Raw genomic sequence first — 27,568 nt, 5'->3', positions numbered from 1 at the left:
CATACTGACAGAGCTTATTCCTGTGCCCCAACAGTTTTACAACAGTGAAGGGGCTGAAATCTGTGGACAACACTAGACAAAAATACCCAATCTGCAGGCACTGCACAAAGGCAGTCACTATGAAACAGGAACAAATATTTCAAAGAGTAACACGACCTGACAGTAAATATCTTATACCAGTTCTACATGGTATTTTCCTCTTAGGCCTGTGCTATGTTCTAGGGACATCTGTGAACACACACACGCACACCTAGTACAATATTTGCTGCTGCTATCACAACCAGCTGAAAAGCATCAGACAGCAGTAATTACAAACCACCTTATAGCTGATTAAAAACTATTGGATCCCTATTCATGCTAACTGAACTCATGCAGCAGGACATATCACGCCTACCTCATTTTGAATATTTAGATACAAGAGAAAACCTACACTAAAAATGCATCATTTTTTTTCAGTCGCTTAACAATAATCTATATGCCATTTATTATGAAAATAGGTGTCTAATTTATTATGAAACTAAATATTTAATTCTGTTTAATTTTAATTTGTCTGACTACAAGAAGCTATTTTATGTGATCAGCAGACTCAATGGAAGGAAAGACTGATGACTGCTTGCCAGAATTAAGATGTTCTATTTGAAATTTGTAACTTCTTCATATAATCATTGCATATAGAAATTCATTTTGTTATATTAATTTGAACTGGGAACATCTGTCTTTTTCTTCTAAATAATACACGATATATGAGCAAAAAGAATAGGTCATTCTTCACTTAATTAATGGCTAAGATCAGCAGCCTTTGTGCTATTAAAACCAACTACAACTACAGCTTAAATGAAAAACATGCCTGTGAGCACCTCATCACTTTGCATTCTTTGTAGCAGGAAAAGCCAATTGAAATAAACAAAGACATGAACACAAGGACTTAAACTAGTTCTAGTTTAATAATTTTAATCCAACTACATGCATATAATTTTGTAAAAGTTGAATGAAATGACTGATTCCTTGTCTCTCTTTAAAATGTAGTCTTGTGAAGTTTGTATATTTTACGTTTCTTTGGTTATCTTAGTTTATAATAATTCCTACATATTTTCAATGACAGTCAATATGGCCGTTCCTTGCTGAAAACTCCTGTTAACAGATGCTGGAAGTGATACCAGTGATGGATATCAGAGGCTGAGAAAGCTTCAAGGGCAGGTTACAAAATGAGATTTCAGTACTAAGACATCAGGCTTACAGCTTTGGTAGCGAAACTCACTCCTCCGAGTCTGACACCTAAACCCCACAGAGAGCACACAGGTTAGCCAGCTCTGACTCCTGATGGTTTCATCTGCGTTAAGGAAGTATCGTTTTGAATCTCCTGACTCTCAGGACAGAAAGGACTGGATCTTTCAATTGCAGCTGCTTCTTGGACCATCATGAAGAAAATGTTAAGTGTTGCAAATGTTGCTATTCCTGAACTATAAAATGTTAGACAGTGCCAGAGGAAAAGCAATGCCTAAGTCTAGCTATCTGTCACAGGTAGAACCAAGGGGACATTTGCAATTACCTGCCATGAGTCTAACATTTTTTTAATTTTCATAGACACCAGAAGTAATGACTTCTGCCTTTCCTGAGTCTCTTCTACAAAAAATATATCACTCAGAAAGAAGCTACTCAGCAGAATAATCATATTCTTTGAGTAGCAGAATAACATGGATTTCCCTTCTGTTACTAAAGATACAACCTTGGTATTCATAAGAAACAAATACGTTTTACTTCTTTTAATGAGTAGAAATAAAAATAATCAGAAATTATTTCTAGACAAATGTTTTACTGCCTGGGCCAAATTCATCCTCTTCAAGATACCTTAAAGCTAGGAACTCAATCTAAAATCTAAGTCTTATATGATAAAAATCTGGAGAGTTGTATATGTAGGTGTATGTATATACACACATATACATAATCATAGCTACATAGAAGCATTTATATAAAAACAAGAGAAAAGTGCCAAGCTACACAATGCATAAAAGAGCAGACAATGCACAAGGTGCTCTCTCTCCATGACAGATGTTTCAGAACAGCAGAACAACAGCTGTGCTCTCCCTTCACACTCCAGGCTCTGGATGAACATGGAAGGTATCCAGACCTTTCACCTGTCTCCAACAGATGTTACCAACCCAGTGCACTTTCACAAGAATCACATCCACCTACATTAATTAATAATCTTAAGATCTGATAAAAATCTTTTCAAACAGAATGATTACAAATCAAATCGAGGAGGAAGCTGTTGTCTTTGATGGTGAAAATTCCAATTGTACAACAGCAGAGAAGACAACAGACAGGCTCACTTAAAAAACTTTATCCATCAGCCTATCTGGTAGGAGGATTTTGCAAAAGGCTCATTAGCATTTTCAACATCATGTCTCTTAAGGTTGATCAGAGGGAGAGCAGTGGGAGTTAAAACACAATGTTCCCAATGTGCTGGTACTCACAGCTTCACTCCTACTGCAAAAGCAACAGCAATAGTAGTGCAATTATGGGAAAACTGAACACTGTTTGGGATGTTATCGCTTTATGAAAAATGGCAATACAGCAGAGAGCTTATGTTATCTTATTATTAAGTGTATTATATATTCACAGTATGAGTTAGTATATAGAACTCTCTCCTGGCATCTCATACATTTAAAGAATAATTTCAGAAATATCTTGCATAAAAAAATGACAACATGATAAGCAGTTGGAGTATTTTTACTTTTTTAACGTTGTCAAGTAAGTAGATGATTAATAAGTTTGAAAATAATGCTCAACATTTTTTGCCAAGACAACACAAATTTGGTTCAAGCAATTTCTTATACTGCTTTCTTCTGTTACTTCACATGGCAGTCTTTAGTACAAATCTTACTCTGCTTTTTCTAGAATTTATATAAAACTGTTGTGCATTTCAAGAATATGTAGTACAACAGAACCAGACCTTGAAGAAAACATGAGCACAAATCACTAAGAAAACAAGCTAATTTCTCTGTTTCCATCTAAAGTTAGGCGTTTTATTTTTTAAAAATCCATCAATATTTAACAATTAATTTCCTATTACATAATTTTGATATTCATACCCTCTAAACTGTACCTAAAATGGGATTTTAGTAGCAGAATTATACCTGTAAGTACAACAGCAGAATTTACAGAATATATAAGTACTTTTGTGAGACCAGTAGGGAAAAATAAGTTATTCTGATATATGAGTATATTGAGAAAGATATTCAGGCTTTCTCCCACTGTACACTACATCATCTCTCAATTAGAGACACTGGTTACAAATCTTTTCCCATCTCCAATTGTTCACTAATTCACACCCATGTAACTATAGCAATTTAATATATGAAGAATACTGTAGTACTGCAAGATCATTCCTTTTAAAAGTTTTCAATCAGAATCCTAAAAGAAAAATCAGCTCTGAGGTATTCTTTAGGAAGGATGAGACTAGGGAGAAATGTTGGAAAGGTCCAACCAGAAGCTCAGCTGGAAGCAGCAAAGTAGGAGAGGAGTATGAAGATGTCTGGTCCAAAGTCCTCTTAAATCCAAGAAAAAGCAATATGACCATTTTATACTAATCACTGATATTTGTTTCTGCAGAAATCCCTGCCCACAATTTGGACACTATCACAAAAGCAATAGTAATATCTAATAGCTCATAATAACTACATTCATCAGAATGGTTTAAAGACTTAAACTAGTTTAAATCTTAATGGACTCTATACTTCAAAATATAATACGGGTAAACAATAAAAATGAAAACAAAGGTTCACAATAATTACAGTCTTTATTTTTAAAGTACTCCTTACACTAAGTAGCTCCTGTTAAAATCACATCTACCAATAAAAATATGAACTCCTTAGGGCAGAAAAAACAAGTTATAAAATTTACGATTTTACTAGTCTTCTAAATTGATTTTAGTCATTATTGTAAGACACATAATTCACTAAAGGTGATGGAATGCTTATTTGGTTAGATAGCTAATGTATCCCTGAAGAATAAAAGCTATAGTAATAAGTCATTTTGCCGTAAAGGTATTATAGACAGCAAAAGAACATTTTGTCAACTTCAGGAAATAAGAGAACTATTAAGAATTATTTAAAGCTTCATAAAGCACCAGAAAAATGTGCAACTGTCAATAGGGGCAGGCATTAATCTTTCCATCCCCTTGAACACATTTCTAATATATTGTGCTTAAGTTTACCAGATGTGCAGCTTCATGCATTGACTGCTGGGTGTTGAAGTGCTGAGGAACAAGTGAGCCCTTTAAATGAATAAATATACTTCAAGATAAAGGTTCAGTTAAACAAACATCAATATCAAAGATGAAGAGTTACAGGAGAATAGTCTCTGGCTGCCTATCATATTAAATCTCAACTATCTTAATAGATTTTCATATTAAAAATATTCCCACACTCCCATTTAGTTATAGAGAGGAGTTAGCGTCAACTTCAAAATCACTCATGCAAGTAAAAAAAGCAGTCCTACAGCAATACACAACAAACACTTTTATCATTCAATTTCTTTCACTTCAAGGAGAATTCTCCAATGTTGAAATTATAAAAATAATCAGATTGAAAAAGTTAGAGTAACATACAATTCCTACTATATCAGACTGTCCAAACTATGCATGAATAAGACTTGCTGATCTGTTGAATTCATTATTTTTCCATGAGCATCACATATTTACAGAAATGAGTGCTATTAAGCATGTTCTTAGATACCAGATTTCATTTGTACTTTACTACAAAAGGGTTGCTTAAATGCAACAAAATGATACCTCTCTGAAGCACCACCATGTAAGGTGATGTTCCCCATGTAACAGTTTCCTTTTACCTTTGCCTGAGAGAGCATCTTTAAATTACAGCCTCGTTCTTAGAGTGTGCAGCCCAAGTGACAACTGCAAAACGATGATTCCAAGTGCAAAGTTGCTCTTAAAAATATTAATCTAGATTTTGAATTATTAATTTATCTGATCAGTGTATCTGGTATCAAGTCAGCATTTAATCTTAAAAGAAAAGTGGATTTCACATTATATAAATTGTCATTTCAATTTTTTTTTTTTTTAAATGCCAGCAGAACTTACCAGTACACTGTCCTCCATTTGTGGGATCTCCATAATATCCCGGCATGCATGTTTCACATTGTTTTCCTGTTGTTAAGTTTTTACACTGATCACAAACATTACTGTTGATACAGGTGCTGTGGCCATTACACTGGCAAGCTAGAATACAACATTTACAAATCCATTAGTATATTGCAAAAAAATCATTCTTACATTGTTACCAAACCGCAGAAAAATGTAAATCCAATGAGTTTAATCCTGACTAATCATCAGCACATATATATTTTATTATATATAGTTGATAATGGGGTGACTTTGAGCTTAAGGCTTGTTAGAAAGTATATTGGCGTGACTGAATCCAGCCTATATAGCTTAAAATGCTGCCTAGCCCCTTAAAAAACCTTTTAAGAGTCCACAAATCACTGATACCGTACCTACATGCAATCTTTTGTGAAGTATCTGAAATGCTACTGCAGTGGAGAAAATCAACTTACTCTTTAGCGTATTCTCTGGTGAGAGAAGGCATACATAAAAAATTAAACAACGATCATCTTATTTTTAACAGTTCTGGTCCTTTCATTAGCTTTGGCACACTAGGAGATTTTTTTAAGGCATCAAAACTACTTCAGACATCTCTAGTATCTACACAGTGTGACTTTGGTGAAACTAGAAGAAAATGGAATCTTATAGACATAAATATTTTATGGTTGACCCTGAAAGCCTAATTAAGCTCTTTGACAAGTAACAACAAGGAAGACCACTGGTCTTCTAACACCACACTCCTCCCATGTTCCAGCACCCACAGACTCTCAGAAAGCACTGATCACTACTGCAAGAAAAAACATAACATGAATTCTGCTAGAACCCATTAATCCAACTGCTAGGCCTTGGCTGAAAGCAAGACAATCTCTCTGCAGTGGGACCTCCAAGCTCATGGTACTCAGCAGATTAGCAACCTGCCAATTACTGAAGCTTATCAAGTGTCAGATTATGTCAAACCTGCCAATCCCCTGTTGGTGAGGAGTGAGTAGACGCAGCAGAGGGCAGCTATCTCAGTAAGATCATTCTGTTTACTCTTTTTGTAATTTGGATTTTTAATTTAAGTGTCACATCGACTGGTGTTTTGGCTAGAAATAAAAGTGGCTCACACTGCATGCCTTAAAAGTTTTTGAAGTTGTTTTAGAATTACAGTCATTGCCATGTTTCGCTCAGAAACTGTTCAACCTCAAAGTTTAGAATCTTCTTCTGTAGCCATGGCTATAAAATCTTGTAAACAAGTATCCAGTATTTCTGTAATACTGGAGAATAAGAGTGGGAGTTTTTTGTTTGTTGTTTGTTTTTTTGTTTGCTAAATCTCTTAAGAAATTATAATTTTTTCACCTTCCAAAGAATGCTGAATTTTTAGACAACTTTGTGGTGCCTTTCTGCACAGTCTACTATTCTGCACACTTTACTGCCTTCTCAGAAAAAGAAAATACTATGAATTGCAGCTCTATTTTGCATGAGTTTTGTTTGTATTTCTCACACACTGAATGACTTAAAGTAAGACTTATAAATAAATAAATAGATTGCAAGCCAATGAGTCTAAAAGTAAAAAGAGAGCACAGTTATTTGCTTGTTTTCAAATCAAATCCATACAAATGCCTTTGAAAAAAAACTGAAGTACCCAGAGGAACAAACACAGCTGCATGTACCAAAGACTTTGATTCTAAAGAAGCCCCCGCTTCCATATTTACCAGCACTAGGAACACAGACTGGAAAAATAACACTATAGTAAAATTGCACCATTTATTCTAAAAATAAAATAAAAAATAAAGTCATCTTCTAAAAAAATTATTTTGTGCAGGTTACCCCTGGAAGTCTGTCCAGCTGCAGTGTGCCTTCCAGCTACCTGCACTACTCCCTCCCTTGTGCAGCCGTATCAGTTCAACCTCCACTGTCTTAAAGCACTCAATATCTTTTCCAATGAACTTAAAGTACTACAGTCAGATCAACATGGCTTAAATTCAGTGTTCCAATATTATAAAAGCACTACTCAATTTAGTCTTAAGGTCTAAAAGGTAACTGAAAGCACTGCTCAGACACACGCAGTCCTGCAGTGCTTTCCCACAGCCAGCTGAACCTCAGTGCGAGCAGCTGAGATGCAGGAGGCTCATGCTCCTGGCCATCAGCAGTTGCTTATAGATAATTTCTAAGCTAGAACAGCATAAAAGCTGAAGCAAATTAATAAGCTGGATTTCAAGGATGGAATTGGTGAGAAATCATTTGCAATTAAATTGTAATTGTAATTTTGATTAAGTAATGTATTTTACACACAAATCTGTACAAAACCAAGCAAATTTGTGTGCTCTAGACAGACACAAAACAGATATAAAATAAATTAATTAGGGAGTATTTTGGAAAAACATCTATCCCATCAATATGTTATTTGTATTCCAACAAGTAAATACATTAATTTAGTGTCTAAACAGAGAAATTCTTAATTTATAACTTAAGTTCTGTCCAGAAATGTTACTCCAAAAAAAAAAATCTAAAGAAAATTGGACAATAAATCAGCAGACCTTACCTGGACACTGGATAAAAGACCATTCATAGCTTTTCTCTTTGGGGCAAAGAGTGGCGTCAAGCACCATTTCAGTAGAATGCATGCCAACAGGCTTCATTGGACCTCTTGATGATCCTTCCAAACATTGACCTTTTCCAGTGTTACTGGGATCATTGCACCACCCACAGCCAGGCTGTTCCAAACACTGTCCACAGGTCCTCAGTCCAGAGCAGTTTTGAGCTATTTTAGATGAAATACAGTATTAATGTAAGAGGGGTTTTGTTTGTTTGCTTGTCTGTTTGCTTTCTTTTTATGTTTTCCTTTCCTTTGTTATTGTTTGTTTTTTGCTTTGTTAAATAAGATGCTAGGATTATACTATACAGCATTTCAGGAAAAAATAATTTTGCATTTCTACTTCCTGGTACAAATTCAACCATTTCAGTAAAATTTATCAGTATGTTTCCATGTTTAGTTTAAAGGCTGTATTTCTTCAGAGAACAGAATAACAGAATATAGTACAGATGTTTGTTATACCACAAAGCAAAAAAGATAATGACACAGAAGAGCAAAATTGCACATCTTCATCCAAATTCAGATCTTATGTTAAATATATATTTTGTATTTATTATTAACATATATCATAGAATGCAAGTATACTAAACATACTCATGTAAACTGTCTCTCCAATACAAACACTTAGGACTTCAAGAAAAGGCCAATAACAAAAGAGAAAAAAAACTGTGGTAATTCAAATTCAAACCAAAATTTTATTTTCAGCTGAAAAACTGAAAAGAACTAAATAAGTTAATGATTTTAGAATGATATTCCAAAAAAATTTTTTTTCTTTGAAATTCCACATGTGGTCCAAGGGTGTTCTCCTGTCAGCTACTCATAGTGGGCAGAAAATTCATAGTGGGAAGAGTGGAATGCAACTTTTGGGCAAGCAAATATTAAAATGACCAGACATCACTAATTACATGGCATTCTTTATTTTCCTTCCAAAATACGAAAATTCAGTCTCATTGATATTGATGGATATTTTTTAAAATGCTTGTGCTTGTGTGAAATCTCTTTTCAATCCAGAGCAAACATCCCAAAACTCAGAAATCGGTTAAACAAAACAAAAGAGAATGAGGTTTTGTTGCTTAGTTGGTGTTTTTTTTTTTTTACTTGGGATAGTAGGGCAGAAAGTGGAGGTGTTTGGTTTTAAAGGTAATAATTTACATCTTATTCTTCCAGCAGAAACACTGCTCTTTGACAAGGGAATACACTTAATGTTTCATTACCTCAGCAGCAATAAGGATAAATCTAACTAATAGAATTTTCAAGTTAAAATCTAGTCTGAAAAAGAGTCTGAATCATGTTTCAATTGTACAGTAATCTTCTTGTTTAATGCTTTAAACTGAAAAAAAAAAAAGAAAAAAAAAAAATCAGCCTATAAACATAGAGTCCTGTTTTTCTCTAATCTGTTGAGTAGAAAATATTCTGATACAAAACTCATAATAATGATCTGGCAAATTCCATTTGGCTTACTTAATCTTAAGTTTTACAGACTTGACAAAAAAAAGGATAAATAAATAAAAAGCATTTTCTTTTGTATTCCTCAAACAAAGAACCTGCATGATGTGCAAATACTACAGAAACACAACAACAGAATTACAAGTTTGGACTGACATAATGTATGCTACATCTAAAAGTTAAGCATCATTCATGTGATATTTTGTCTACTTTATCCCTAAATTTTCAATCACCTTTTGTTTCACCACAACTCACCATCCACATTTTATAAGTTGTAAAATTAAGTTTTTTAAGGACAGAAAAAAAGCTTAATCTTTACAAAGTTACATTACACACATATATGGGGCAAGAAATTAAGTGATCCTATTTCTTTATTCTTAGACTAAATGAAGACTGATGGCTAGGATTAGAGGACAAAGCCCTATTTCAAGTCCATGCTGAACCATGCTGAATTAACAACTAAATTCTACTAAGCATGAAAATTTACCAGAACAGGTCAACACTGCACTGGATCAATATATTTTATGAGGATTATGAATTATGCTGTTGTCTCAAGACAGTAATACAGGCTCTGCAGGTTCCACTTTGCTTGGATAGTTTCAATTGAAAGAAAAATTTGCCTGTATTACTTTTCACACTCAGTGGTCAGCTTCTGGAGCCCTGTACATTAAAGTCAAGTCCCACTGTACTGAAGTCCTTCGCATGTGGGAAATGTCTTAATCAAGTTATTAAGGACAGTAAGTACTGAAAATAACAAGAACCAGTTTTCTGTAGGAAGATGTTTAAGGATTTTTTTTTCAAATCAATCTTGACTGAGACAAGAATCTAAAGCACCAAACTCATCGCTCATGCATCTACATGAAATATGGCACAGATACGTGATGGCACTTCTTGACGTTCAACTTAACAAGGTACAGTCATTACAGACTTGTTAAAAAAAAAAAAAAAAAAAGTAGCATCAGTTAATAGTACACTGAAAAGTACACTGAATAGGTTTCTTTCTCTCCTAGAGAGGCAGTGAATTGATTTCTGATGAAATGTGTTTCCAAAAGGGATGTTTGGAGAATATCTTTGCTGCTTGACAAAGTAAGAAATCTTAAGGGTGAATTGAGCCATCTTCTACATTTGCAGACTTGACCCTATCTGATCACATCAGGAAAAAGTTTTCTGCACCTCCTTTTATCTGCCTGAACTCTTTATACTTCTATGGAGAGGACAAGTAATTTGCAAGAGTCTATAATCAGCATTTGCAAATTAGAATTTAATGAAGACTAAGACCATTTGTTTTGCCATGGTTACAGTATTCTCAAGACTATTATCATCATTATTATATCACTGTTTTATCTTTGCACAGTAGGAAAATAGACTATTTTGACTCTACAAACAAAATACAACAGAACGTTAAAAACTCTAATTTCAGTTCACCTCCCTTATTTAGTAACTGGATGTCATACCTAAGGTCTATAATATTAGGTTTCCAATTTTACCAGTATTTTGTTCCAATTCATGGACATCATCTCATACAATAAAATGAGTCATCAAAAAAAAAAAAAAAGATTTTTTTTCTTTATTTGAAAGCAATAAGCACTTTTCTCCTCTTTCAAAAGATTAAATATGTCTCATCTTAAGATAGACAAATATTTCACCTGTATCTAGAAATACTTACGTAATACTTCCTGCTGACATTAGTGGCGAAATAAAGTCATTATGTGAATTTGTTTTTAATTCTAGTGAATGTGTTTAATTCTATTCAAACAGGTATACTTCTGAGTGGAAAAAATTACATCATTATATTTAATAGGATTACTGATCGTTAAGGTACTCACGGGAGCATGTTGCAGTTTGCCATTCTAGACACTGTCCATATGGGAAGGAAATTATATAGGCATTTGAATCAACACATCGTTTTGTACTGCTGCACCACATACATTCCATACCATTACTTGTACAGTTGGAACATGTTGTTCTCAGGGAGCATGGCTTTTTGCAGGGTCTTGCATTCTGGTTGGGACTAACTAGAAAAAACAAAAAGTTGTGATTTTGAACAAAAGTTCAACGTCTCAGCTAAAATACCAGATTCATATATTGTATTGTCAACATACATTGTAGCTACTTTCCACTGAAAATTTATTGACGGTGAAAAAATAAGCGTTGAAAGGAAATGTAGAGAGTTCTGTGTGCTTAACTGCACAGCTATGAAGAAATATATGGGACAATCAGAGAATAAATACATTAGTTTGAAGTATAATATGTAAAGGGTAAGGGTCTAGCATCATCTTTTGATTAAACAGGAGTTAAATTCTCATTAGAGAGTGAAAGTTAAAAACAAGAAGCAGCTGTAAGAAATTCTGAGAAAGCAAGATTCAAATAAACTACCTTTAAACAAAGAAATTTTATGCACTTCATGTTGCAATCCAGACAGTAAATGACTCCTATAACAGCTCTAACAATACACTTTTGAGTATCTATAGCTTTTAGGACACCAAATACCCCTCGAGAAACAATTGCAATATGAGTAGGTATTGAAAGTGCCAGAGTCCACCTTCTATCCACACAGAATATTTAGGGTTCTGTGCAGGAGCCTACTCATGACATCCCTGAGCAATTGTGACTTAGGCATTAACGTTGGTTACCAACTTATCTATTAGGACTCTAAAGAAGGGGCATGCACTGAGAAAGCTTCCCAGCTTTCCAAGCCCCTTGGGTAGGCAGTAATGGGGGTCATCTTATTGAAGGATGTCAGTCAACCCCTTTTCAATTTTCTCAAAGTATTGAGAACTGACCAGTGACTATCTGTCGCAGAATTTTTTTAGACACAAACCTAACAGGGGAAATAAAACATTTAGATTTTGTCAGTTTTTTAGATCATTAAAATGTTCAACAACGTTCCATGATGTTCAAAAAGACAGGTTGTTTTTAGCTGCATCAGCTTTGTTAAACATCATCACAGACTCTTAATGCTACTGTTACTGTTGACTGACTAGCAATGGTTCAGAGCCAACTTATAAGACTTTTGGTATGTACACAACTTTACAAATAAATACTTGCTGCTTTAGAAATATTATTCATTTTCTCAATTAAAGCTTCACATTTTTCAAAAAGTAAAAAGTAAAATTTTGATTTGTAATTGCTTAATCCAAATTGGCAATAATCCCTTTTAGCCAAGTGAAAATCCAGACAGCTTGCTAATCATTACAGTAACAAAAACAGAGTATAAAAGATTGCTTACCGACAGGTTTTTCACAGACAAGACCATCTGCCATTGCAGTGCATGGATTTGCTTTCAGACCTGCCACCTCTGCTCTTTCTAGATACGCACAGAAGCCAGAGTCATTCGGCTCTCCAGGAAGCCACTGCAGAGTTGTGTTTGTAAAAGGAGACATGTCATCCCATCCCCAGTAGGAGATGTTGATCTTGCGTAAACCTACCCAAGGTGAAATTTTCTGTGAAGAAGAATGAAACAAATCAGATATAATTAGTCAAACACTCACTAATAACATTCAATAAAAAAATTTTAAGTCTAGCTGAATACTCGAAAATGTATTTTTTCCAGTGGATACTGTTAGCAATTGCCAGGTCAACATGGATGATAAAACAAAGGAGTTGGTACTTCATAGAAATGAAAGGAAAAAACAGGACAAATATAACGTCCTCTAAAATTTGTACTGCTGATATTGATCAACATCTACTGGCAGATCAGAGACAGATGAAAGAGATATATCCATTAGTCCAATGCCAGTAAGTACACATTGAATATAACTTTGTTATTGATTTCTATCCTACAAACAACAATAATAAGTATTAGTTCTCCAAAAATATTTAAGATGGATCAGTAACATTAAATCACAAATTCTGTTCACTATCATTTCATCTTATTTGTGCAATTAACTAGAGAGAAGCAGGAAAAAGGCCTTTGTCTGCTCCAAGATAAATCTACAAAACATTCTTACTCCTTTCACTTCAAAATCTCAATATACTGAAAGCAAACACTTTTTCTCACATAGTCTTTGTCCACAGGTGGTTATCATCAACCTCAGCTTAAATATAGGGAAGAGTTATAGAGAAACCATGGGCTGCAACACTTGTGGTTAGTACCACAGAGCCAAACACAGCCAAGTGTACCAGACAAAGGGCAGATGCTGTTAGCTCCAAAGAAAATATGTTGATCTGCTCGTGAATTCAGTTCTCAACTGATGTAATTTACAAACCAAAGTAGGTAAAACACCACAATATACCTAAAGGTAAACTGCCTTGGTTTCAGATCTATATGTTATTTCACAAATGAATCAGGAGTCACTGCCGTCGTGTCTCAGATCTTTCATCTTTCATCTCACATCTTTCTTCAGCCACTCAGGTTTTATCTTTCAGATACCTTAAATCTATACCTGATCAGAGCATTCTTCACCTCTTTCCTCTGCCTCATTAGCAGCATCTGAAACACGAAGGGTCATAAATTTTCCTTCAGAAAAATCAGGAGGAATATGATTAGTATTCCTCACCTTCCTAAATTATGTACTCTGTGTCCTCTCCCTCTTCTTCCCTATCGGTTTGAAACATGATCAAATAAAAACTACTAAGCATCTAACAGACTTGCAGATGCAAGAACAGACTTAAACTAGAAAATGAGTAAGAAATGTTCTATTCCATAAGGAATGATGCATGCTTAGAAACACTCAAGCAACAGGAAAATTCAGCAAAAATTCCACCCCCTGCTCTCCTGTCTCACTTCTCTATTGGTTTCATAACTTCATTGCTTCCCCAGCTGACCCAACTTTTCAAGTGTCTGAGTGCTCCCAGGTTCTAGGCACTGGAAAGAGTGTGGTGATGCATGCCATTGGGCATCTGGAAGGTGACAAAAGATAAGTCTTGCATTTGTTATTTAATCGCCCAGATTGCTCTAGATGTACGTGGTCCATATGCATCAAAAAACAGTAGGTACTTATGCATGGTTTTAGATATTCCACTCTAGAATGCACCCAGGCTTGTACAGAATATGTCAGGGGTGCAGATAGGATATACTGCTGACAAACAGACCTAAAACAACCTTAAATGCCTACTTTTGAGCTGAGAGATTCTAGCCAAGAGAACACATTCAACACATTACTAACAATTTTGATTATGTTGCCAAGTAATTAAGCCCTAGCATCAGTTCAAAGAAAACAGAGATCCTAGTCCAGCTATGGTGAAAAACATGTCAGGCCAATAATGAAAACTGAGAGGGAGCAGTGACACTTGGAGAGAAATTCTTCTACTTGAGTAAGAGGGTTTCAGAACTTTTTAAGTGATGACAAAGTCATAGGAAGGATCAGCAAGGCCAGAGCAGCCATAGGAGAAAAAAGCAATAACCCCAAAAAAATGAAAGACTTCAAACAAAAGTAATGCATATCATATAGCTGTTGCCTACCTTTCTAACAGCAGCAGTATCTGGACAACCTACAGCTATTGTGCCAGATATCTCAAATTCCATATGTACCATCTTTGGCTCTTCTGCAACACATTTAAATACAGACCTGGCACTGATTAGCATGCTATCAAACACATTATCAAAGCTACTTCCTTGCAGGCTCACTTGTGTGGCTTTGGGCATGTAGTTAGGAGGATGGCAGAGAAGTAGGCCAGCAAAATGCTCCAAGGACATGCTTAAAGCATATATTGAATTACGCAGCAATAGTTCCATGATGTAGTGGACTACAGTCAAAAACTGCTAGAGATAGCAGACTTAATGTGCTGATAACATCAAGCAAAAATGACTGCTGCTGTGTAGTCAAAGCCAACAGAAAAATACAGTGTATAAAAAATTCAGGAATTTTCACGGTCACCCATTGCCATAACCAGTGTGCTGTGACAAACTAATTTCAATTTAATTGTCATGTTTGCTTTAATAATGTTTTTTTCAATCAACCTAAAGAAGTTATCTTAAGTGGAAAAAAATAGCATTTAAAATAAGTGGTCTATATTTTTATACATTAACTATGAACATGCTTATTTGAAGTCCTCACTTCCTTAATACATGAGCTTTATTACCTGGAAAAACTGTTTTGCATAAACTAACCATTTGCTCTGACTCATAATCTTAATTTTGATTCTTCTAATCAAGATTCACAACTGCATCTAAGGAAGGAACTTCCACCTACAACTTTAAATTTTTTACTTTAAAATGCCACCAAGGAATCACAAACTATGGTTATCTTCTGAAGCAAAAATCTGTCGTTACTTTCGACATTAGCACTGAGCATTTTTGTTCTTTTGTAAAATCATAAAGAGCTAAAAGCTATTTTTCATTTACATTATAACACATCCACAAAAAAACTGAACAAACAAAAAGCTTTGTGACTGTGTAAAACAGATAATTACTCTTCATAGGATTTCAAAATTATTTCAATTATTGATTTCTATTTAAAATTGAGGAGTTGATTTGAAAAAGAAAAAGAATACTCTGAAATGTATCAGTGGATTTTTTATTTTTTTTTTTTTTAATGGGGCTCAGAATGTATCTATGAAAACCCTGGTTATATATTAGATATCATTCATTTTAAAACCACAGCAACAACAACTACAGTTTTTCCAATAGCATTACAGCATTCTAGGTAAGTTGTCAGAGAAAAGATAAAAGAAAAGAAGGACGAAAAATACCAAGAAATGATCAAAGTATAGCTCAGTAGAATTTTATAGTGAAACAAAAAGCAATGCAATATACAGCAGGTGGTAAAGTCTGACTTGGGAAAGCTTGTAATAGGCCATACGAACCTCGCACTGGGGAATGCAATTGGATAAATCTCAAGAATTTGAGAGTTATAATCCATAACTTCATCCCATTACATGATCAAAACCTTGGAACTATTTTCTAAAATTACTTCTCTCCTTCTCTATTTCTTTCTAGGCAAGTTTTTAAAACCTGCATCCAGTCTTAATAAGCCATGCTCTTATGCTTGTAATACAACAACTGAAGTATTATCCATTTTTATAGAACAATCATTCATAACAATGATAAGAACTTGCCAAAACCCTTTTTAAGTGAAAAATTAAACTTTGTGCTAAGTTAGAAAAGATTTGGGTGTTATTAAACTCAGAGAAAAATTGCTGGACAGGGATTTATTTTCATCTAACACGAGCAAGATTACAATCATATGACACAGTCCTATAGAATATTTCATGTCACTTTGTACTCACATCAACAGTCCTACTCAGATGAACATAAGAAAAGCTCTTAATAATTACATCAATTTATTAAATGCTGATCACCACTAGCTTAAAAATGTGCTCTTTTTCTAAACAGTTAACATTTTAATTTTCTTCTAGTAGTAATTATGGAACTAAGTTAGAAAGTGAGATTATGTACCATTAACTACAGAGCTGATACTTCACATTAATTCCACTGTTTACTCCGAAGATTTAAGACAGACTAAGTTGCTTCGAGATGTACAGCAAACACAATCATTTATTTATCACACAACATTTTTCAGGCTCTACTGCTGCCTCAGCACAAACTAAATGAAGGTTGAATAATTTGCAGATGAGTAAAGTGAGCAAGTCTACCTTACTGAATAGCCAATTAGTACCGCGGCATATAATTACCCTGTTTCATAAGCATAGAAATCGCTGAGCAACCGTGCATTTCTTTAAAAAAAAAAATCACCAAATTCATCTCCACCTTTATTTAAATGCTTTTCATTTTGGATATTAAGTTCTGCTGTAAGTTCTCAGTACACTTCTGTTTGTTTTCTTTTGTCTAACTCTGTCACATATCTTATGAAAAAACTTCAAAGAACTTCTCAAGAACCACTTAAACTCCTTGCCCTCATAAAAGCATACAACAGAGCCTTGAAAATACTGCTGCCCCGTAACACTCACATTCCCACACCATTCACAGGTTTGAGAAGAGCTTGCCCTTAGCGTTCTTTTCTACGTCATTATCTATGAAATAATGCTTTATGAGAATAAGAGCTATAAGAAGAAAAATTATATTTTTCAGTTACTACTCATTTGACGGGTTTTGTTAAGACAGTATGCATTTATTCTAGAATAGGTACCTACACATTTTACTTTTGTTAATATGTACACAGAGTTCCCAAGGCATCCAAAGTGAGCTGAGCTCCCACCTTTCTGAAAGTAGGAAATTAGCTCATCGAGAGGTAAACTAATGGACAGTTAATGTAACAATACAGAGGTTGAATGCTGAAAGAATTTATTACATCTCCACAAACACAGTGGTAATGTGGGACTGCTAGGAAGTGTAAAAAGAGACCAACTCAGAAAAAAAACCAAGTGGATGTCAGCTTCACTACAAGCAAACAAAACAAAACCTTAAAAACACACAGTCCTCTGAGAATACTTGGAGCTAACAAGGAATAAGACTGCCATCCAAAGCCTCGCTAATTAACCACAACCGGCACTCAAGAGTGATTTATAAAGAATGCCTCACCCTGAAAACAGCACAGTAAAGGAAAAGTTGCAAACAGTTAATATAATGAAATGCATCATTTAAAAACCATTCTCATTTTTGTTTATGCTTACTACAACAAAACCAAATCTTCTCAGAATTTATTACCTAACTGCAAGAAATTTTTTATTTCTAGTTAAATCCCATGGTGGTAGGTAAACTCACAAGAGAACTAATTGCACTTTTAAATGAGTATGCTCATTTAAAATATAGACATGTTAGGATAATATCAGAAACAATTAATTACCCTTATACTGCTGTTATTTTTTATCTTTTTTTTTTTTTTTACAGAAATACATGAATCTTTTATAATATTTTGCTTACTAGGTCAATAAAGCAGCATATAAAAAAATGACAAGCACTATTTTGTTTTATGGTGAACTCTGCTGTCTATCCATTGTGTTTACTTTGGCATTCTCTCAATGAATTCTATTTATTTTCAATAAAAATACACGCTAGACAAATTCAGTTGTTGGTCATCATTTTAGAATATAATTGCAAATTCAGCAGTTTTTGATTTCTCATTGCACAGGTCTGCACATTGTCACTTTTTTTAATGTGAAGTGAACTTCATCCTTTAAAAGGAGGCAATTATGCATTTCCAGTTTAGTATCAGAATTAAGAAAAAATACTGATACAGTATGAGTTCTTGACAGGATGTAGAGACAAGGGCAATCTTCTCCCTCTCAATTTCTCCAAAACATCAATGTTCTGTATTACTTTAAAAACCTGATGAAGAAATTAAGCTAGATTTGTCCCAGAAGAAGGATTTTGTGTTAGAAATCAATCTACAAAGCCCCACATGGTTTCTATGAAAAAAATCAGGAATTTCTGAGTCCTTAATACTGGTTTAGCAGTTTTTTAAAACACTCAACAGCAGCTAAAATTTTCCTTCTTTTCTCAGTACAAGAATATCAAATAAAGTAAAGATAAAAGTAAATTCATATTCTTATTTTGAAATGTCACTCTGACCCATTCCCTAATCCTGATAGCTTTTGTTCCAAACAGGAGAAAGGTTTGAAAGCCTCTGACATTAACCTCCCCCAAGTCACACTCTCCACCTTCAGCTTAAGGCACAGTGTTCACCTCCCAGCTGCTCTGACTACATCTGTGAACTCCACACCACCATCTGTCACAGAAACAAGCCATCTGAAATGAAATCTCGCACCTTAAATCATCATGATTGCATTCTGTGAGGAAGAGGCAGACAAAAGAAAATCAAGCAAAATTTCAGAGAGCCTCTGTCAAACCTGATAACACATTTAGACTCTCTCACAGAGAATAAATGCAATCGGACAGATACAAATGTATTCTTTCCTTTAAATGCAACTGAAAAACAGCATAAATCGTGGCAGCATTCCATTAGAGATTCAGGTAACTAACTGACTGTTTAACTTGAGATATACCTCTGAAGTGCACACATTTGTCTACAATTACATAAACTGTATATGAGGTATCTAAAATTTATATCACTTCATCGGCTCACAACACATTTAAATAAAGATACACACAGTAGGATGTCACCTTGCAGAAGTTCTAAGTTCTGAAACAAAAATCAAAACACACAACAATAAATCTGGCTTCCAAACACACAGAGCAATTTTTCATCAATACTTCAAGCCAGTCTGGTAGTATCAATCATACCAGAAGTCCAGTACACACTGTTAGATTTGAGGATCTGCTATACAGCAATTTTAATGGGAGACCACAAAAATAAAAAAAGGCATAATATGTAACTAGACAAATCACTGCCTTTTCTGATTTTGTTACTGTGATTTCAATCACACCTTTAATATTATCTCACATCAAAGAGTCAGCTGACAGAACTTTTGAAAGTTTCATTAAGTACAGTGTCAGGAGAGATCTTCTGACCAAAGCATTACTACTCCCTTTCCTTCGTTAGCAAATAACGGAAAATATTTGTGTTACTGGAAAAAAAAAAAAAAAAGAAAATGTTTTCCATCCAAGTTCTCCATTTATTGAAAGAAACTGAAATATATAACCTATAGTTGTATCTCCTTCCCTGAGATAAGTATGCACTTTTAACCAATTCCTTCCACCACCCTTATCAGACTGATAATTCTGACTCATTCTAGCACTGCCTTGCAGGGCATTCCCACATGCCTCATGCAGTTGCACAACTCCTCTGAGCCCACACTCTGGACATATAGGAAGCCAGGGATTTCCAGCAGCAAAGTACACTTCTTCAGCATTTCCCTGTCCCCAGTTGTTTGCAGCCCTTGTGAAATGAAGGCACAGGTTTGCATGTGCATTCAAGTAACATGGGACTATCAGAGACTTGAATGTTTTCACCAATACATGGCTGTGTCGATGACTGCTTTCTTTTATACTGTCATAGGCAGCTACTGACTGCATTTCCAGGACCAGCATGTGAAAAGTTGCTGTAATTTGAAGATCTGAAGGTGCTGAGGTTGAAAAGTCAAAATAAACAAGTATCTTGAGTTCTCAGAGCAATTCCCTAAACAGCTGATGTAGTCAATCACTGACACTACAGGTTCCCAGTCTAATCAAACAGTTAATGAAAAAGCTGCTATATTCTAAGCTACCTGTAAGCAAACAGATGAAGACAGTCCTCCCAGCGTTCCTCAACAGAACACATTACAGTAATGTAATTCCAAGGCAGCGAAGGTCCAGACAGGTAAAAGAGATGTATTCTGTCTCACACTGACAATCTTTTAGTACCAGAAGTGGGAAAAAAGCTCTTAGGAAATACCATGAATTTTTACATAAAGGATAACAGCTATTAATTAAAGAAGGTGATATGTCAGAGCAAGTTGTTTTACTACATCATCCACACAAAGTATTTTCTTTATCCAAAGACTTTCAGTTGAAATATGTCTGTTTCTAACAGAAATTAAATGGCTCTATATTTTACAGAAATACATATTGACAAAAACAAAAGTATGCACGTGCATATATATATATATATATATGTATACACATATGCATACTCACATGCACAGCATATACATATAGGTATATGTAGGTGTACATTCAACAGAACAGTAACATTAAGTAAAAGAAAAACCCATGCAGCAGCTGGGAGAGCATTCAAATAAAAAATTAAAAAAATTGTCTAGGAATCCCAAAGGTTTTAAGAAGTTGTATTCACACCCATTCCACTCCTATCTTTCCATTAGACATCACAGTACAAGTGGTACCTTGTCATCAATCATTTCAGAGATAGCAGACAGAGGCAATTCTGCCTTGGACATGTTGCTCTCAGCCACAGGCTGCCATTACTGCAATATGACAACCAGATTTAAAAATAGGAAATAGCGTGCTTAGATGATTAGAGGAAACTTTGTTGTGTATTTTTACATGTTATATTTTTAATAACTTACCTTAGATGCTGTAGGGAGAAGCTATTTCAGCGGAGATAAAAACATTAATTTACACTTTTCTGAAGAAAAGGCTCACCATGAACTTCTAGAGAGTTTTGATCTGCAGTATGCACAATAATGCTCTTTTCGAGCAGGTGAGTTTATTCCACTTCTCTCTTTTGCTTTTTAATTTTAATGTCCAGATAAAGGTAGAAAATGCATTTCACTTACAGTAAGATTAACTGTAGAGGCAATTAAAAGCAATGCTTTCACATATGGGCTGAGGAATCCTCACATACCTACAACTTCAATGAGTATTACACATGAAAAAAACACAAAGAAAATTCCTTTTGTTTTGATGGGAAGGTGTTCATCAGCTAAACTGCACGTATCATGAGCAAAGTCTGTTCTGCTACAAAATGAGCAGAAGAAAAAGAAGGAAAAGTCATGCCATGCCAGTAGTCATTTAAGCTTAGCTTTTGGAATAGTCAAGATATTCACCACCCAAAAACAATCTTAAGAGAAGTTTTACTTACACTGATATGAAAGCAAAGACATCTTTCTATGTTACATTAAAAAATATTTTGCCTTACATTGATTCCTGCTGTCACGGTGCATTCAAGAGGACTAGAATTCCTCTAATCAGCCTTCTTTTCATCTCCTGAAAGTCATTTGTAAACAGTAATCTGAAGCAGTTAAAGCAGGTGAGGAGAAATACTTGGGAACTGCTTTGTCGTTAGGTTTAAGCACAAGTTTTCTTTAATATCCTACACATCACTGATATCAATCTTTAGCACCACACTACATTTCCTTCAAGTCCTTATGGTGGCAGACACTTTCCCCTGTCTACTGTGAATAAAACCTTAAAATAGATTCCTCACAGAAAATTTAATTCACAGGAACATCAATTACAGTTACCCAAGTTACCTGAAGTGTGTACTTCTGTATTTCATCCAGAACAAATTCCACTTCTTTTGAGGTTGTTAATGAAGCAAGATTCCCACTTAAATTGTAGCAGTACAGTTTGGCATTGTCATAGCTTTCACGACTAGAATTTATGCGGAGGCAGGCATCTCCAATGTGACTCCATCCTTCTCCACACAGGTGAGCTAGTATAAAAAGCATATGGTTAAAGTTGAATTGAAAAACAATTAGAAATTCTAAGAAAATATGAATTTTATTTTCTTGAGTCTGTAGTTCAAAATATAGGCAAATAACAACGTTCCATTTTCAAGTCACATAAAATAAAAATAAACGAATATAATACAATATCAAGCATTCTTATTAAAGAAATAGAATATTATTTTGAAGACTAATGTATAACTATCTGAAATATTTATTAGAGATATACTAACTTTCATTATAAAAATACTGTTATTACACTTTTTCTCTGTATTAATGTTTGTGCACAACTACATTAAAGATCAGATTATGTATATAATTAACAGCACTTAGCAATCAGTTTATTTAATTGCAGTCTACATTTCAAAAAACATGAAAGCAACCATTCTGGAATTAAGAGATCAAAACTGTATCCTATTTTACTTTATCATATTTAAGCCTAAATAGAAACACAATCAGAATGATAAGAATTTCTAGTAACATCTTAGGAAGTATTTCCTTTTCAACATATTTCAGCTTTACTCAGATGTAGATAACTATCAAAAGATAAGTAAATAATTCCGAGCAATTATTTAAGTTAATATTTAGATAAATGTCACAAACACAGCTTAATACTGCATATAACACGTTAACAATTTCTGTAAGAAATGGTATTCATTAACTTCAACTGGACATAAAGATCAAACGGGAAAGGCCCTGATATCTACCTGCATATATGTAGTTATGAATACAAATTACAGAATAAATATTATTCAAAATGTTAGCTTTCACCTTGTGAGAATATCTTATATTAGCATTTTAATATTCACAGGCTTCCATAGTATTACTAACATTATATAATCACAAACTAGATCTTGGGCCATATCTGAGCAGCTAAATCAAAGTATAATTGAAGTATAATTTATAAGGCAAAACTCCAGCCAGCAGAAGTAACACTGACAGTGAATGTGTAACAGCAGAGCACGGTAGTACAGCAATACAGTTCTGCACTTAGGGATCCCCACAGACTGGAGCCCATCACCAATCTGCATACCAGCAATCCATGAGTTGCAATTACACGTATTCACATTGCGCAGGCTCACTCGTCTGTGAAGAGTCGTCATGAATAAAACAAATCTAGGCCTACTTGTTAAATAAATGAACTTGGCAATATCAGAGAATAGCTGAGGTTGGAAGGAACCTTAAGGAGCATCCAGCCCCACCCAACCTGAGCATCCCCAGGGATGGGGCACCCACAGCTCTATGGGCAGCACTGCCAGTGCCTCACTGCCTCTGAGTAAAAAATGTCTTTCTAAACATCTAACTTAAATCTCCCCTCTTTTAGTTCATAGCCATTCCCCATTGTCCTGTCACTGTCAGACTGTGTAAAAAGTAGGTTCCCCTCCTATGTATAACCTCCCCTCAAGTACTGGAAGGACACAGTGAGGTCTCCCCAGAGCCTTCTCTTTTCCAAGCTGAACAAGCCCAACTACCTCAACCCATCTTCATAAGAGAGATGCTCCAGACCTTTGATCATCTTCATGGCCCTTCTCTGGGCCCACTCCAACAGCTCCACATCCTTGTGCTGGGGGCCCCAGGGCTGGATGCAGTACTCCTTATCAGGGCAGAATAGAGGGGGACAATCATCTCCCTCACCCTGCTGCCACCCCTCTTCTGATGCAGCCCAGGACACAGCTGGCCTTCCAGGCTGCAAGAGCACACAATAACGAAGGAGATTTCCTCAGTTTTGACAACTATAAAAAGCAGCATCCCTGCTGTGCAGCCCTTACCAGGTAAAGCCTGGCACTCCTGCTGCCGCTGGTCCCACTGGCAGTTCAGGTGCAGAGAGCAGCTCTTGCAGCTTGTCAGCTTATTGCAGATCTGTTCATTTCTCACGTGACATTTGGTGTAGTTTTTAACAGACTACAAAAACAAAACAGACACAATGACACATTTTAAGTCAAACTGTTGACAAACCAGAAGTCAGAACTGAAATACACAGCAGGTGGGCTTCTCTCAGAAAACCACAGCCATCTAAAGCCATCAGCTCTTTGCCTGGGTTCACCTGGCAGTTGGTGGAGGGCAAGAAAGGCATCCCTAGAGCACAAATCGCCCCACTTGTCATACACAGCTCACTTCAGATGGGTAAAACAGCACTTTGAAAATGCCACATCTCTGTATAGGAGACAGAAAAAGCTTAAATTTCTTAAACATTTTCCCTTAGATAGTTTAGGGATATGCTCTCACTAAATCATTTCATTCCCAAGTTATCTGCAGGCTTAGCAAGTGAAGCAATCCAAGAGATAAAAAATGAAGCAAGATGCAGGTGTAAAATAACTACACTTCACTTACTGATGATATGAGAACACCCTCTGCACTGTCTTATCTGGATCCAGAGAAATAAAATAGGAACTATAGGTGGACACAGGTGATTGCAAGAAGATAATTTTAGAATTTGTCAAAAGTCATTGTTATTTTACAGTTTTAATTGTGAATCTGTAAACAACTTAATTACTATAAAATTTAAAAAACAGGCAAGCATTTTACCCATCAGTTACATAAAAGCAGGAATAACTTTGGTACTTGAGAGCATAAGAAAAGCAGTGGATATGAAGGAGATATTTACCCAGTTGTTGGGTTTCATTCTCCTGAAAACTGAAGTATTCCTTTCTAAATAAACATTCTGAATACAAATTCTGGCTTTTTCCTACGTGCTACTTTAAATCTGAGGTCTTATGCTGATATCTTATTTAGTAAACTGCCCAAGATCTTTGGCCCATTTATCAGTTTATCTCTAAATCTGTTTCAAATAACTTCCTTGCAGGATAATTAAAACAAATCCTAACTGAAGACAACAATATATTCTCAATACCACAGACTGCTTGATGTTAGAAGGGACCTCCAGAGGTCACCTGGACCAACTCCCACCTGAAGCAGAGCCACATGCATGTGACTTTTGCAGATCTCCAAGGAGGAGACTCTACAGCCCCTCAGCACCCTGTGCCAGTTCTCCACCACCCCCACAGCACAGGAGTGCTTTCTGATGTTCCTGTGTTCCATTTTGCATCCACTGCCTTCTGTGCTGTCACTGGGCACCGCCACAGCCTAGCTATTGCAGCCTCCCTTCAGACAAGATCTATGCTCAGGTTCCCTTCTCTGGGGTAAATAAACAGTCCCACCTCTCTCAGATTTTTCTCGTGTGAGAGATATTCCACTACCTTAAAACATACAATATGCAAGTTCACATTAAAGTACATTTCCATAACAGACAGGTAAACAAAGCAGTTATGAAAAAAAGAAAAGGTACCAAAAAGGAGATTAGTTCATGGAAAAAAAGGAAAAAAAATCTTGAGTTATTATAGGCTTTTCAAACTGCAGAGAAGTATAATTCATCTGAAAAAGAAAATCATTATATTGAGATAGCTTATTTTTGGTAAAATTAAGAGAAAAATGACCCCATTAACTAAAGTAACATCAAAATATATTCTAAAGATTTCAGAACATGCTCAGCCTTTCAGGTAACCAGAAGTTTTAGATAAATTCTCTCATTTGACAGAGGTCAATTCACAGCTATAAGCAGTCACATATATATTTAATGCGATAGAAATATATTTTCTCAATTTATTTTAAATACAAGTATTTTTCTAGATTTCAGTTATTTAACTCTCTCTTTTTTTTTTTTAGTCCTGAAATAATGCAATTGTTAAAATGAATTTTTAGTCTCACACAGGACCAGCTTAATTATTGTTGCTTAAGAATACTTTTTTTATGCCTTCATTGGATGAATTTCCCATTTGTGAGCATAACGTGGAAGATACTCTAATTCTGTCTGTAAGAAGTTCCACAGTGAAGCACATAGAAAGAAATGGAAACTGTTCAAGGGGAAAGCATCACACCACAGTATGAAACAGAGCCAAAGGCAATGCTGCAAAGTAACAGAACATCTACCTAGACCAATAAATGCATACAGACAGTAAAGCATGCAATACCTCTGGTATGAATCTGCATGTAGTTTTGCTCAGCCACGACGCATATTCACAAAACTGCCTGAGAGATATTGAGAGAAAAACACCACCTGCTCATTTACAAGCCCTCAACTAATCCACTTTTGAAACATGATACTGTTGAAATTGGTGTCCCCCCACCAGTCTGCCTTGGGACCGGTGCTCTTTAACATCTTTATCAGTGACATCGATGACGGAATCGAGTGCACCCTCAGCAAGTTTGCTGATGACACCAAGCTGAGTGGTGCGGTCAACACGGTGGAAGGAAGGGATGCCATTCAGAGGGACCTCGAGAGGCTAGAAAGGTGGGCCTGGGTGAACCTGATGAGGTTCAACATGGCAAAGTGCAGAGTTTTGCACTTGGGCTGGAGGAATCCTAGGCATCCCTACAGACTGGAAGGAGCGGTCCTTGAGAGCAGCCCTGTGGAGAAGGACCTGGGGGTCTTGATAGATGAAAAACTTAATATGAGCCAGCAGTGTGCCCTTCTGGCTTGGAAGGCAAATGGTATCCTGGGCTCCATCAAAAAAGGGGTGGCCAGCAGGGACAGGGAGGTGATTGCTCCCCTCTACTCTGCTTTTGTGAGGCCCCATCTGGAGTACTGCGTCCAAGTGTGAACCCCCCAGCACAAAAAAGACAGGGAGCTGTTGGAGAGGGTCCAGAGGAGGGCCATGAAGATGATCAGGGGACTGGAGGACCTCCCCTATGAAGACAGACTGAGGGAGCTGGGCTTGTTCAGCCTGGAGAAAAGAAGGCTGCGGGGTGACCGCATTGTAGCATTTGAATCCCTAAAGGGAGCCTACAAACAGGAGGGGAATCAAGTCTTCAAAAGGGTTGATAACAGCAGGACAAGGGGAAATGGTTTTAAGTTGAGGGAGGGGAGATTTAGGTTGGACGTCAGGGGGAAATTCTTTACAGAGAGAGTGGTGAGGTGCTGGAACAGCTGCCCAGAGAGGTTGTGGATGCCCAGTCCCTGTAAGTGTTCAAGGCCAGATTGGATGGGGCCCTGGGCAGCCTGGTCTAACATTAAATGAGGAGGTTGGTGGTCCTGCATGTGGCAGAGGGGTTGGAGTTTCACGATCCTTGAGGTCCCTTCCAACCCTGGCCATTCTGTGATTCTTTGAAATCCTTAAGCATTCCGACTGCTTTTCAAAATTATATATTCCTTAGTAACATTATATACAGATTACTATTGTCCAACTAAACTATCTGTTCCATTATTTTCTAATCATGAAGCTTGTTTTGCGCTAGTTATTTACTATTTAAAATAAAATTCAAAGTATTAGTGAGTCTTCCATAACAATGTTCTGTTGTAGTCCCTTATTCCCAGCACTTATTCCCCTTAAATCCAATTTAAACATTGCCTAAAAATTTCATTAGTTCAATGTAGATGTAAATCCAACAGGTAATTCATATTAACACAATATTAAGGTCATAACTTAAGCTAGCAAACCAATAAAATTCAGAAATATGACAGCCCATCTGTTACTGAAGTTCTGTATTTTTGTAGGATATTTATTTCTGCACACTCAAGTATCATT

At 35.8% G+C, this 27,568-nt stretch overlaps 1 protein-coding gene across 11 annotated transcripts in view; it reads right to left on the bottom strand.

Annotated features, from left to right (window-relative positions):
• ATRNL1 (attractin like 1) overlaps positions 1-27,568 on the bottom strand; it is a 425,218-nt gene that overhangs the window by 301,243 nt on the left and 96,407 nt on the right. For all 11 annotated transcript variants that reach the window (XR_016468857.1, XR_016468855.1, XR_016468856.1 and 8 more), the window contains exons 14-19: positions 23,816-23,948; positions 21,852-22,033; positions 12,370-12,583; positions 10,967-11,155; positions 7,644-7,862; positions 5,099-5,236 (exon numbers count right to left, since the gene is read on the bottom strand). Coding sequence is in view for 7 of the 11 variants with exons in the window: in XM_090145543.1 (XP_090001669.1) it covers positions 5,099-5,236; positions 7,644-7,862; positions 10,967-11,155; positions 12,370-12,583; positions 21,852-22,033; positions 23,816-23,948 (1,075 nt within the window). In the remaining 4 variants the exon portion in view is untranslated. The remainder of the gene's footprint in view (positions 1-5,098; positions 5,237-7,643; positions 7,863-10,966; positions 11,156-12,369; positions 12,584-21,851; positions 22,034-23,815; positions 23,949-27,568) is intronic.

This window comes from Phasianus colchicus, chromosome 8 (assembly GCF_987193195.1).
Source record: "Phasianus colchicus chromosome 8, bPhaCol1.hap1.1, whole genome shotgun sequence".
Classification (NCBI taxonomy): Eukaryota; Metazoa; Chordata; class Aves; order Galliformes; family Phasianidae; genus Phasianus; species Phasianus colchicus.
The sequence above is the reverse complement of the archived record's forward strand: the minus strand, read 5'-3'. Positions and strand labels throughout refer to the sequence as shown.